The sequence below is a fragment of the Heliconius melpomene genome, chromosome 6 (assembly GCF_056956725.1).
Source record: "Heliconius melpomene rosina isolate 202511_hmr_F chromosome 6, ASM5695672v1, whole genome shotgun sequence".
NCBI lineage: Eukaryota > Metazoa > Arthropoda > Insecta > Lepidoptera > Nymphalidae > Heliconius > Heliconius melpomene.
The window spans coordinates 8,337,047-8,350,298 of NC_140394.1; the positions used below are offsets into that span (position 1 = coordinate 8,337,047).

General features: G+C 33.2%; 3 protein-coding genes across 3 annotated transcripts in view; 2 read left to right on the plus strand and 1 right to left on the minus strand.

Annotated features, from left to right (window-relative positions):
• Nucleotides 1-5,937, plus strand: part of LOC146538355 (uncharacterized) — a 38,073-nt gene extending 32,136 nt beyond the window's left edge. Inside the window, exons 45-51 of the mRNA XM_085187182.1 lie at nt 26-244; nt 381-536; nt 1,124-1,262; nt 1,468-1,750; nt 2,710-2,839; nt 3,316-3,498; nt 3,944-5,937. Coding sequence (XP_085043308.1) covers nt 26-244; nt 381-536; nt 1,124-1,262; nt 1,468-1,750; nt 2,710-2,839; nt 3,316-3,498; nt 3,944-4,036 — 1,203 coding nt within the window. The 3' untranslated portion in view covers nt 4,037-5,937. The remainder of the gene's footprint in view (nt 1-25; nt 245-380; nt 537-1,123; nt 1,263-1,467; nt 1,751-2,709; nt 2,840-3,315; nt 3,499-3,943) is intronic.
• Nucleotides 5,938-6,023: 86 nt separating this feature from the next.
• Sar1 (Secretion-associated Ras-related 1) lies at nt 6,024-10,992 on the minus strand. The gene is made up of 5 exons (XM_085187184.1): nt 10,834-10,992; nt 10,494-10,543; nt 9,887-10,006; nt 8,336-8,637; nt 6,024-7,940 (listed from the first exon to the last, which is right to left on the minus strand). The coding sequence occupies exons 2-5, from the start codon at nt 10,534-10,536 to the stop codon at nt 7,824-7,826; spliced, it is 582 nt and encodes a 193-aa protein (XP_085043310.1). The 5' UTR covers nt 10,537-10,543; nt 10,834-10,992; the 3' UTR covers nt 6,024-7,823.
• Nucleotides 10,993-11,635: 643 nt separating this feature from the next.
• LOC146538357 (small ribosomal subunit protein uS11) lies at nt 11,636-12,837 on the plus strand. The gene is made up of 3 exons (XM_085186815.1): nt 11,636-11,784; nt 11,964-12,208; nt 12,572-12,837. Exons 2-3 carry the CDS (start codon nt 11,972-11,974, stop codon nt 12,788-12,790), a joined length of 456 nt encoding a protein of 151 aa, XP_085042941.1. The 5' UTR covers nt 11,636-11,784; nt 11,964-11,971; the 3' UTR covers nt 12,791-12,837.
• The last annotated feature ends 415 nt before the right edge of the window (nt 12,838-13,252 follow it).

Below are 13,252 nucleotides of genomic sequence, written 5' to 3' on the forward strand. Positions count from 1 at the left end.
AATTGAATATGTCTTCGAATACTAGAACGAGAAAGATAACGAGCTGACCACCCTGAGCGTGGGGCGGCGCGTGTACGTGTGTCGCGACGAGCAGCGCCAGGTGGCGTCGGTGATGCTGCACAGCGACACCAACCACCTCATCCGCGTCGGTGGGCTCATCTTTCTCAGCCCTGGACACCTGCTTCCGCACCAGCTCGCCGCCTTCCACACGCCCAATTACATATACCCTATTGGATACAAGATTGTAAGATATTTTTGTATTTATTTTTAGCTTCACGCCGTATCCCACATATAGCAGAGAGGGTATATAGGGTATTTGAACCCACGGTCTTTAAAATAGCTCAATGTGTCCGTGTGACATGTGCACTTCGCTGTGGCAGGTGCGGTTCTACTGGTCGATGCGGCGCGCGAACAGCCGCTGCCGCTATGTGTGCTGGATCTCGGAGGAGGAGGGGCGGCCGCGCTTCCACGTGCGCGCGCAGGACGATACGCCGCACGAGACCAGCGCGCCCACGCCGCGCGCCGCCTGGGCCGCCGTCAGTACACCTCGCTATCTATCTAACTCCAAAAAGACATACGATCATATAATGTCCATTCTTTTTTAATTTCTTGTACAAGTGCAAATTTATATTGTAGAATGCATATTAAAATAATATAGCTTTCATCTAAAACTAAAAAAACTAGCCAAATGAAAAGAAAGACATCAATTCAATTATTATGATTATTTGTAACTTTTACAGAAAAAACTACACTGAGTAGACATCCTTATAACAAATTGTGTATAAAAAAATATTTTCACAGTTTTATTACTTTTATTATTATTTGTGGTAAATTCTGCACATCCTCATTATTGACTCTGTCATCTTAATTATAAGGGTTTATTTTAGATTTTATTGATATAAAAGGTGATGACTATACTTAAAATTTAACTTTGTCAAAAAGTGAAGTTAGTCGATGGTGCTGTCATGCAGCATGGCTTATATACACTGGTATTTACTAAAACACACTTCCTAGTTATATAAATGTTCCCATTTTTTTAAATAAAAGTTGCTAAGCACAGTTCCAAGTTGTCTATAAATCTATTTTATTATTCTATATATTAATCTATGGTAATTTAATATAGGTGCTAGATGCGGTTGCCGCTTTGAGAGAAGGCAGAGGAGAGGAAGGTGTTTTAAAACTATGGCCAAATTACGTGACGGGTGAGGATCTCTTCGGACTGACCGAACCTGCAGTTGTTCGAGTTTTGGAAAGCTTACCTGGTATGTTAAATTACTTAATTTGGGATAATGATTATACCTAAATTATGGCTTCGTCCGCGTAGTCACATGAAATAACTAGAATTGTGTATGACACATGTGCGAAGGTAACTATGGGTTACAAAGAGACAAATTATGTGACATAGACATAGTCTTTCATGATAAATGGACTATACGAAACAAACAAACTAAACGGTGCCTTGCTTAGGTATCGAGACGCTGGCCGACTACCGCTTCAAGTTCGGTCGCTCGGCGCTGCTGGAGGGCGGGCTGGCCGTGAACCCATCGGGCTGCGCGCGCGGTGAGGCGCGGGGCGCACGAGGCTGGCGGCGGCCGACGCGCTCACTGCCCGCGCCGCCTGCGCCGCCCGCGCTGGACGCGCCTCACACCGCGCACCCCGCCTGCCCCTACTCCAAGCAGTTCGTGCACACCAAGAGCAGCCAGTACAAAAAGATGAAGCTGGAGTGGCGCAACAACGTCTATCTGGCCAGGTACACTATGTTTGTAAGGGCTACTTTGAACGACTTCCAAACGTCGGGTTCGTTTGAAATTTTGCGTACTTATCAAGGACCGATGACAGTGTAATAAGTAATTTGAAAAAAAAAAACCAATTAACTGCGAGTCGGACTCGCTCACCGAGGGTTCCGGTACCAATTTCTGTGTTGTTATTTATAGGCCAAAGGGAGTTACAGTTTATTATAAACTAGCCAACCTGGGCGCCTGAACTGAATAAATATTTATTAAATGTCTCACCATATGACTCACAATCAAAGAATAAAAGAAGGAAAGACATAATAGCACGTACCCCCGCAACTAGAACTTTCTTTGCTAGCATTCAATATGCGTCAGGTTCTTGCTTTTTATATAATAAAATGAACAAAATAATAAATATATACCACATGCCATGAGTGTTAAAAGAAACTTAAAGGATTGCTGACATTACTTACATTTGAAAAAACTGAAGCTCGAGTAACATAATTTGGAATAAACAAATAAAATAACAACAATAGAAGCAAATAACAAAAGTAATAATAACGGGAATATGTATATATTGTAAAATAATATAGTTAAGCTTAATGTTTCTATCATTGTTATATTTTTTATACCAATGGAAGAGCTGAGTCTCCTGGTACAGGCAATGTCATGCTTAAAAGGAGGCTCCAATCACTAGTGGATTCTGTATGAAACTTTATGAATAAACAATTTATTTATTTATGATTTTTTTTCCATCACACAAACCATCAAACACGTGTTAAATGAAATATTTTTAAGAATTTGAATTTCAAATTTTAAAAAATCGGTGTTGTTTTAAAAAAATCTCCATACAATTTTTCAGTCATCCCTTTAGGGTTAAATTTTGTCAAAATCCCTTGTGTTGTGTTTTGTTGTATATATTTATCATTCGATATAGCAATATTTTAAATTTTTCATACTTTTTTTAATATTCTAGGTCTAAAATCCAAGGGCTTGGGTTGTATGCTGCACGAGATTTGGAAAAACACACAATGGTCATAGAGTACATCGGCGAGATCATACGCTCTGAACTGTCCGAAATACGTGAGAAACAGTATGAAGCTAAGGTATGATTTTATAAGTTAATAAGTTATATAAACAATACTGAAATTGTATATTTTTTATTAAATTTAACTTGATCTTTATAGATCTTTATAGATCAATTTTATAACAATTATTACAAAAATGATATCTTCATATTGATGTTAATGTGACAGAAATTAGGTATTTTTATATATTTGTGACATAGCATCAATATTACAGTAAAAAAATATTGCGGCTAATCGTGCGACTGTAAACGCGACAGATTGTGGGTTCGATTCCCTCTCGAGAAAATGATATATTTAATATTTTCATTTCTTAGCTCTGGTGTCGAGGTAAACCCAGGTGAATTAATTATTTTCCTTTTCTCGTTCTGATAACAACATAAAGCGCAGAGTTAAGTTCCGCCACTCAAAACGCAACGTTAAAAAAAATGGCGATGCGTGGGAAACGCTAGGTTGCCTTCGTGTACTCTGCAATAAATATGTCACATCCTCAACAGAACCGCGGCATCTACATGTTCCGGCTGGACGAGCGGCGCGTGGTGGACGCCACGCTGAGCGGCGGCCTGGCGCGCTACATCAACCACTCGTGCCAGCCCAACTGTGTGGCAGAGACCGTTGAGGTGGACCGCCACCTGCGCATCATCATCTTCGCGCGACGCCGCATCGCGCGCGGCGAGGAGGCACGTACTCTATATATATACCTGGAACTGTCATCAGCGTTAAAGCTTTTGTTCGAAAGAATTGCCAAAAAAGTCATCAGTTTATATCGTTTTTAATATAATATTAGTATAAGAATAATTAATGTTTCTGTATGGATCTAGATACTATTAAAAGTTAAAATTAAATCAGTTTCACGCTGTATCCCGCACACAGCAGTGTGGCACAGGGAACCTAGTGTTAAGACACTGCTTTCCCCACTTTCTGCCGAATTCTGGAGGCTTGGCGTGTTGAGTGGCAGAAATCAACGCCGCGCTTTGCCTCGACACCAGAGCGTAGAAATGTAAATATAAACGTAAATAAATATTTCACTTCCTCGTGTTGGGATCGAACCCTCAACAGCCTCGATAGTATTAATTTTAACATACTGCTGCCGTGTGGGTGCTTAATGTATAATGTAACTTGCAGTTGGCGTACGACTACAAGTTCGACATCGAGGACGACGCGCACAAGATTATGTGCATGTGCGGCGCGCCCAACTGCCGCAAGTGGATGAACTGAAGCACAAGTGATACCATTCCTGTTTACCCTTACCGTTGTAGAATATGATTGTGGGTTCGAATCCCATTCGAGAAAATAAGTTATTTATATTTCTTCGCTCTGGTATCAAGACGTTGAGTTTCGTCTCTCAGTGCGGGATATAACGTTAACTACTGTATATTCCTGAACAAACACCGTGCCCATTCGCGAATACACAATTTTTTGATACGTAAGGCTATGAATGTTAGATGTATGTACCAAAGTGATTTTACACTCTTATACTTAAGCAAATGCATATTTTTAACGAAATGGATTTAGCCTCCTTTAAGCTGACGTGTGATTTATAATATAAATAAGACAATATCTACAGAATTTTAATGAAAACGATAAGAATAATGATATTTTTTAATTTGACAAAGGAGACGTGGATGTAATTAGAATTTTGTACATATTAGTTAGTTTAGTGGTTTAAGCATCATTGTTGTTATTAAAATTTTAACGTTTTAGATGTGAATGTTCCGAAATATACTTAGGCTTAGTGTATCGTGTATCGTATCGATGTTTTTCAATGCTTTATTATCTTTCGATATTTTATTATCGCCTAATTTGTTAGTGACTATAGTTTATTTACTGTTGGATCGATTTATAAAATATTTTCTCTATTACGTATGTATATTGTATATGTCCTCTAGGTACTATCGTAACTTCATTTACTTCCCTGGTGGCAAAGTCTATAATTTATAAATAATATTAATATTTTTTTATACAATAATTTTGAAAGTGAGCTATGTAGGTAAATCTGAGTAGGTTATAGGCTAAGCTACCAAATAGACGAGTTTGCATTTAGCGTCGCAACGCCACATCGTGCCTCCGCCAGGAATCAGCGCAGTTTATAAAAATTACCCCCAAACATAGATTAGTATTTTATTTTTACAATATTCACAAAGTGGCGGGTGATTGTGAGTTAAAATTAACGCAATCGCAGATGAATTGTTTTTATATCCATATAAAAATATATTTTATATTGTCTATAAATGTAGTGTATATTATATTGTTATAGTGAATTTTTACTTAGGAATCAATGAGAAATTAACATGAGATCGAAATTACCTCACATTAAGTCACAAATCATAAATCACATTCATAATCATCCGCCATCTTCGAGAGAATCTCATAGTAATTTGTGATGCAGTATTATATTATATAATATTCTTCGACGTTTCATCTTGTAATGTTGGATTTGTGCGCGATTTTATAGGTAGTGTAATTTATAAATAGTATTTTTTACAAATCATAATAATAATCATGTCTTGAAATCAGTTTATAAATTATATTCGAAGTGGTCATCGAGAATGTTCTCGTGTGTAATAATTATCTGGGCTTGGTTTATATAGATTATTTATTTATTTATATGTCTGTATTTTTCACAAATATTCGAATTATTTACGATTTTATGTTCGTTTCCTTTTGGAATTCTATTTTATTTATTATATATGTTTATAAAAAGAGGACTTATCGGACACTAAATATTGTTAGGTTTAGATTTTTTTAATATGTAATCCCAGGTTGCCATCTGCAAACATTTTCTCGAGCAATTTAATTATAAGTTTAATGTGCAATATACTCTCAGTACAGATTGTAAATATCCATATTGCTGATAGAAAAATCTTTTTTAATTAATATAAATCATATATTAGTTTTTACAATTTAATGCATTGTATGTACGATGTAAGTGACGTGACGTCGCCTTTCCATCGACTTATTTATTAAAGCATTCCCGTTTTGTTTACACTAAACAATAGAACTGACCGACCACTGGACGGATTTGTCGAGTCCTAGTGAAGTTATATATTTTAGAAATATTCTATACTTCATATTTTTATCACATTATTTTCCTTTCATTAAATTTGTAAGTAATATAATTTGTTTTATTTCCTCATCATTCTTGTGCACAATATGAAAAGAAAACATAAATTTTATTTGAAGGGTAATTAAATCAAACCACACATTTCCATATAAATTTTATTACAAACGGTTTTTTTGGACTTACTGCAAATCATACTTCAAGGAGCAAAGTTATGCTAACAAAGCAAAACTTAATTATAACAAATCATTTGAAACGGCTTCTCATTGTTTTATTTAATTTTATCGGTGTTTAAGTTATTTTTTAACAGACTGAAAACATTTTGTGCTTCGAATTTATAATATCAATAGTTTTCCAAAACATTACTACATGTTGAAGTTATTAATAGATTAAGTGTGTGAAGACCAAGGGACCAGCCGTTTCAGTATTTTTATTACTTATACACCAAAAATTAAGATTATGATTATAATAGAAGTAATTTACAAAAATATAATTATGTCGCCTCCACAGGTATACAACACAATGAGCACTATTGAAACGATATAAAAATTATGACAGATGGAATTGGAATGAGAAAAAAAATAAAGTAATTATAAAAAAAATCACATATGATTTTCTTACAGAAACTAATACACACTGATAATATTTTTTTTGACAAATACTAATAATGTACAGTGAAAAATAAACTTGCACCATCACCTACTATAGAGACAATGGTTTAAAACCCTCATTTTAAAAGTCAACTGAATTTGATTATCTTAATTACAAATAAATATAAATTGTAACCGATGAGTTCATTAAAGAAGTAATAATTAAAAGAAAATAATATTTCCTAGCAATCTTAAGTGGCAATTGGAAATAAATCATTTGACGAAATGTCTACTACATATAGCATATATGATCAAAATGCTAACACGCACGGTAGACACGGTTTCGAAGGCCGCGAGAGCTTCACACAATGATACATTGCAAGCTATTTGAGGTGAAGTTATTTTGACCACATTTATATTTCAGCTCGCTAACTAGTTCCGTCTGGCTCGTCACCAAAAGAAAAACATTAATAGTATATTTTTGTACTCTTATATTGTATGTAAGTTCATTACATTGAAGATGTCAGTAATAACTGAACGCGTCTTTTTTATAATTAATGAGATACTTTTACAAAACAATAGTTATTGTAGTTTGTGGGGAAGGAAACTTTTGTTTATAAATGTAATGGAAAAAAACTATTATAGAAATAAGAATAATTCTATAATAAAAAATACATAATTTGTAAATATAAAAATGAGCCTTAATGGATGTTATATTACTAGCTAGCGAGTCAACACAACTCTGTACGTAAATGAAAACGTAGCCACATGCTGCTGTTAGCGAAATAACACTATGATAGCTATTCGATTGTTACTAAAAGTTACTATAAAAATGTAAATATTGTAATGCTTCGTATAACAACCGAGAGCATTAAGACAAAACTGCCTGCTTACAGCGAGGCCAACATCAGACAGCCCACAAGATTAGAACTTGTATAAAAACTTAATAGGATTTGAAAGACGGTGAAATGTGTTTATTTTATTTATTCTATAAAATATAAAGTACATTAAAATGAAGAGAGTAGTATGTATGGGCGAAACTGATCACATTTTTGGCCCCATCGTGTAAGTAGGCCTTGTCTAGTGTTGCCAGACTCACAGTTACTCAGAATGTTGATATTGTAAACACAACATTAGGAAATCCAGCAAGGGGAGATGATAATATGTTGTGAAACACTATTAAAACACATTGAAATTCTTTAAGTTAAGTCTTAAATTTTAAAACTGGTTTGCATTACAATACTAATAAAGGTAATTTGTAAGAACATATCATTAACATATACTTTCTGCAATGTGTCTGGCAACGCTAGCGTCAACTAAACATAGGCTACGTGGGGAGAAACTTGGAAGAGGTTCAGTCAATATACTGTGCGAGCCAACGGAATCCCTCTCCGTAGCCCTGGCGCTTCAACACCGAACACATGAACAGCTCCAGCGGCCGTCCGGGAAGCTCCGACCGTGATACTTTACCCTGTAATCAAAATTAAAATCATTTATATTTTTTAACATGACATAACAAAAATCTTTTTCATAGTGATCTATGAACCTTAAACAATAGACTAATAAAATATTTGACAAATCATTCTTTTCTTAGAACATTCTAAAATTTGTACTGTTAGAAATTTATAACATAACTAATCACTTAAACAAGACCCTGCACATTTATATTTGTATTATTGCCAAATCTAAACAGAATGAACTATTGAAACAATATAAAAATTATGGTAGCCTGTGTTGTTCTGATGTATAATCTATATTACTCTTAAAATTTAAACTAAATCCGTTCCATAGTTTTTGGGTGAAAGTGGAACAAACATATTCATCCTTACTCAGCTTTCACATTTATTTATTAGTAGGATGACTCACCTTTCCAGTAGTCTGCTGATATAAGTTGAAGAACTGTCTTAGTTCATCTTCACTGGCAGCACCAGGTTTGTCTATTTTATTTCCAAGAATTAAAACAGGGCAATTGCTTAGAGTTTCATCTGTTAGAAGAGAGTCTAGTTCCTTCTTAGATTCTGGCAGCCGGGGGCGATCACATGCGTCCACAAGGAAAACAATGGCATCTACAGCAGGGAAGTAATCACGCCATACACGTCTGGCCTGCTGATGCCCGCCCAAGTCAAAGGTAGTAAATCTCATGCTACCTATTGAGAGTTCCTCCGATGCTATTGAAACAACATAAAATTTAACATGAATGGAATTGGTATGAAAGAAAAATTAGTCAAATGTAAATACAATTACTAGTGTTAACTATAATAACATACAGTGAGACATAAGTTTGCACCATTACCTTAATATGCAAAATATATATCATAAAAATTTGTTTTGAATGTCACACTGTATCCCTTACATGACAGGGTAGGCAGGCGGAAGCTGCAAGCCTAGTGTTATACCCGGCTTTTTACCGAATTCTTTCACCACATTGCGTGGTGAGTGGCAAAACTCAACACCGCGCTTTGCCTTGAAACAAAAGTGTAGAAATTAAAATATTAAATATTTCATTTTCTCGAGTGGGAATCGAACCTACAAACTGTCGCGTTTACACACGCAAGTTTATGCCCCTGTATGTAAAATATTCAACAATAATGTTGATGACAAAGTCATTATTTTTTTTCTCTAAAATTGTAATACATAACTAATCATATTAGTTACTGTATTTCCAAAAATGTAAAAGCCAGCTATTGCTTGATTTTGCTTATATTGGCAGTAAAACACATATGTTTCCAGCCTTACATAATTTAAAAAAAATATTAAGCTTTATATTACTTTATGTATAAAAATTAACTCATAATTTAAATTTTAAATCATCAAGGTTCATACAAGGTAAACAAAATTTAAATTAGATTCAAGAAGTTTAATCATACTATCTAAATATATATTTTTTATATACACAAAGCATGGCAAAAATTTTGAGTTTCAGTATTAATTATTTTAGACACTATAAGGATTTTGTGATAATAAACATGTTCCAAAACAAGATTATAAAAGTAATTTATTTTTTTTAAATTAAGAAAAAACATTTTAATACATTCTTCTTGAAACAAATAATATATACTATAAATAAAAATTATAATAGGAAATTATATTTCACTGATAACAATAAATGTATGTTTTATCCTTAGATAATAATTGATAATAAGCTTATAAATAAGTAATAAATTTAAGTCTTGTAAAAATACATCAATAATTTTGGGTTTGATTCCCACTATTAAAATGTTTTAATTTCAACACTCTGGGGACAAAACAAAGGAAAGCTTTGATTTTCATCACTTAATATGAAATCTTGAGAAAATTGGCTGGAAAGTGGAGAATGGAGTGTCTTAGAACTAGAGTTCCTTTACCAGCTTTGCTATTTAGTGCATGCAGTCTGAAGCTTAGCAAAAATGATAACTAAAATGTAATATTGCTACTCACTGGGATGCAATGTCGGTACATGTTGAGCCAGTCTGTCATCCTTCAACATGTGCAGGAGTGTAGTCTTACCAGCATTATCCAAGCCCAGGAACAAAAGTTTGCCTGATTTCTTATATAAACCTAATATAAAAAAGTACATATAAGTAAAAAAATTATAAATAAAAAATTGAAAGTAAAAGAAATCGTATAATGTTTTTTTTGATCATGAGGTTAGTGCTGTAAGCCCTATTGATTTTTACAGCAACACTTGGGTTTAAATGTTATAAGAGTACTGCAATCAGAGTCCAAATAATATTTCATATATGTAATTACGTGCAACTTTAAAAGAACAAACATTGACCTTAAGCAAAGTTATTGCCAAAAATGCCAAGTAATTTTAACTATTTAGCGAATTTTATTAAATATTACATTCAAAGATTTTTTTTGTTTGCACATTTGATTTTAAATGTGAAAGTGAATGTGCATGACTACAAATCATAGAAACTATACAATTTATGACAACAAAATATAGAAATTAAATAATTAAAAAAGTAACATATATAGCGTAACATACATGAGAATGAGAAATAATTATTAGGATTGTAGTAATATATTATAATACACTTACCCAAGAATCCCAATACGCCAGTGAACCAATCCCAAATAAACATTTTGAATCTGAAAATAATTTATATTAATTTATAATATCACAGAATTTTGCACAAAGAATATTTGATTATTTAGAGTGACTTGCAAATCTAAAGACAATTAAATGTTTTAAAGTCAATATGCAAAGTTGAACTGGTAAGAAACACTTTCAACGCAAATGATTATATATTCTTTAGAGAATCGAGACTCATCGCGAAACGTATTGCGATAATGAATTGGGTAATACGAATGACAAGACGTCATTTGCGTAGTTGAAACTTCGATCATAAATTCCTCTAAGTTGAAAATCAAATACTCACTTATGAAAATTGTACTAGATTAACTAACACTAAAAGAGGTTTATCACACTATTTTGCCCCTATTTGCAATTTGTTTCGTCTTAAAAAATTGACGATATTCTTGACGACAAAATATCAATCTGTTGGCAATGACGTACACTACTTCCGGAAGTCGTTAGTTGTCACACTGTCTGCTGTATGGGTGCATTCATATTTAATAATTACGCGTATAGCAATCAATAGTACAAGTTACAGTAAATAAAAGCCTTAACATATCAGTTCTTACAACATTCTATTATTGATAATTTATATTAGATTGTACTAGTTATCGATACATTTTGTGTGCTTAAAAATATTGAATATTGCAGAATACAAAAATGAGTTTATAGACGACACGTACTAAATCTCTAACAAATCGGTTATTAAAATTATATATTTACATAAATTCCTTACAGTGAAATCTTGGTAAATATCTATTTATTTAGCATAAGCTGACCTCAATCAGTGATATTTAGATGCCTAAAAATAATATTTTACAATTAATTAAAATTGTATTCGTAAAACTTAGTTATTTACTTTCATAACAAAACTTAAAACTTTTGATAAAAATTAAAAATAACTTTAAAATATTATCACCACAGTATTATACTAAAAAATAATACAGGTTTTTTAATCAAAGAAAGTATGATATTTTTATGATAATTACACTTGTTGTATAATATATATTTGACCGTTAAAAAGCCCCTTTATATTAATATAAAATATAATTATTGCTATACAATAACAATACAAATGGCAATATAAATTAAATATTTTTTTAAAACAATTTGTTGTTACAGTGTGGAAAACATAAAAAAATTGGTTTGCTGTCATATTTTTATATGACATTACAATATGTCATTTCGACATAAGCTAATGGAAACACTTCTTACCGGAAGTCTTTTTAGTGTTTGACAGCTTTCAAAGCTAAAGGTATAAAAAGTATTTTATGTTAAAAGTTAATTTAATGTGTGATTATTTAAACAATATTATATGAACACAATAGATAATTACTTATTTGATACGTGTGCAAGTTTATGAAACGAAGAGTGTGCGGATTGTTTAGATTTTTTAAGGTTAGAAAAGTGCTATAGCAGTGTTGTTGATTTCAGGCTAAACCATGGCTCCGAGAAAAAACAAAGTTGCGAAAGAGGAGGTACAGGTAACTCTCGGACCACAACATTTGGCCGGAGAAACTGTTTTTGGAGTCGCCCATATTTTTGCTTCTTTCAATGACACATTTGTTCATGTTACCGACTTGTCTGGCCGGGAAACTATTGCTAGAGTTACTGGAGGCATGAAGGTCAAAGCTGATCGTGATGAAGCATCACCTTACGCCGCTATGTTGGCCGCTCAGGTTTGTCCATACTTTTTAAAAACTAAACTATTATTTGTAAAGTTTACTATAACCTCACTCTATCTGCAGAAATTTGATTGTTATTAAATTTTGTACATATACAAATTTTATGCCCCTGCAAACTACTGCCCTTAGTTGTGTCGTAATAAATTTATATATAATTTTTATAATTAACTTTTAGTTTAACAGTGGTAACTGGTTGCTCTAAGATAGCATTATTTATTATCTTTCAATTTTTTACATGAAAAGCAAGTTTTATAATGCACTTAAATCTTATTTTTTTTATTTCAATAAACTATTATTAGTTTGCTGAATATTTTATTTATTTATCTACATTCAATAAAATACATTAATAAACTTTAGGATGTTGCTGAAAAATGTAAAACCCTTGGCATCACCGCTCTCCACATCAAGCTCCGAGCAACTGGTGGCAACAAGACTAAAACTCCAGGACCCGGTGCTCAGTCTGCTCTCAGAGCGTTGGCCCGTTCCAACATGAAGATTGGTCGCATTGAAGATGTAACTCCAGTACCGTCAGACTCTACTCGCAGGAAGGGTGGTAGACGAGGACGCAGGCTGTAAATTTTTAGTATAAGCAACTGTGGGCTGAAATACAAAGGTTTACAGTTTTTGTTCGTTTTATTTACCAATCCAAATTCTATATTTTGAAGTAATTTTAAATGTTTTAAAATCTCTTTGTATCAAAAATTGATAAAACACTCTAAAATTTAAAAAAGCTAAGAATCAATTTCTTGATAATATGTTATATGTTGGCATTACACATGTCAAGTGTCCATCATCGTCTGCTGTGCTAAAAATTTACATACATTAGCTAATGATAGATAGTTGAGTGTTAAGACACTCCATTCACCATTTTTCGCCATATTCTGGAAGTGTTGATTGGTAGAACTCAATGACGTGCTTTGCCTTGATACTAGAGCTAAGAAATAAAATTTTCATTTCCTAAGATTGTAAGCCTGTCGCATTTAGAAACACTGGGCCCCTGTCCTATGAGCGACCGTCAAGTTGCTCTTTTAAAATATA

Coding starts and splice junctions, on each gene's coding strand:
- LOC146538357 (XM_085186815.1), top strand. CDS start 11,972: ATGGCTCCGAGAAAAAACAAAGTTGCGAAAGAGGAGGTACAGGTAACT. Junction 12,209..12,571: donor CCGCTATGTTGGCCGCTCAG/GTTTGTCCATAC, acceptor AATAAACTTTAG/GATGTTGCTGAAAAATGTAA.
- Sar1 (XM_085187184.1), bottom strand. CDS start 10,536: ATGTTTATTTGGGATTGGTTCACTGGCGTATTGGGATTCTTGG. Junction 10,007..10,493: donor TGGCGTATTGGGATTCTTGG/GTAAGTGTATTA, acceptor TTTTTATATTAG/GTTTATATAAGAAATCAGGC. Junction 8,638..9,886: donor TGTACCGACATTGCATCCCA/GTGAGTAGCAAT, acceptor TTGTTTCAATAG/CATCGGAGGAACTCTCAATA.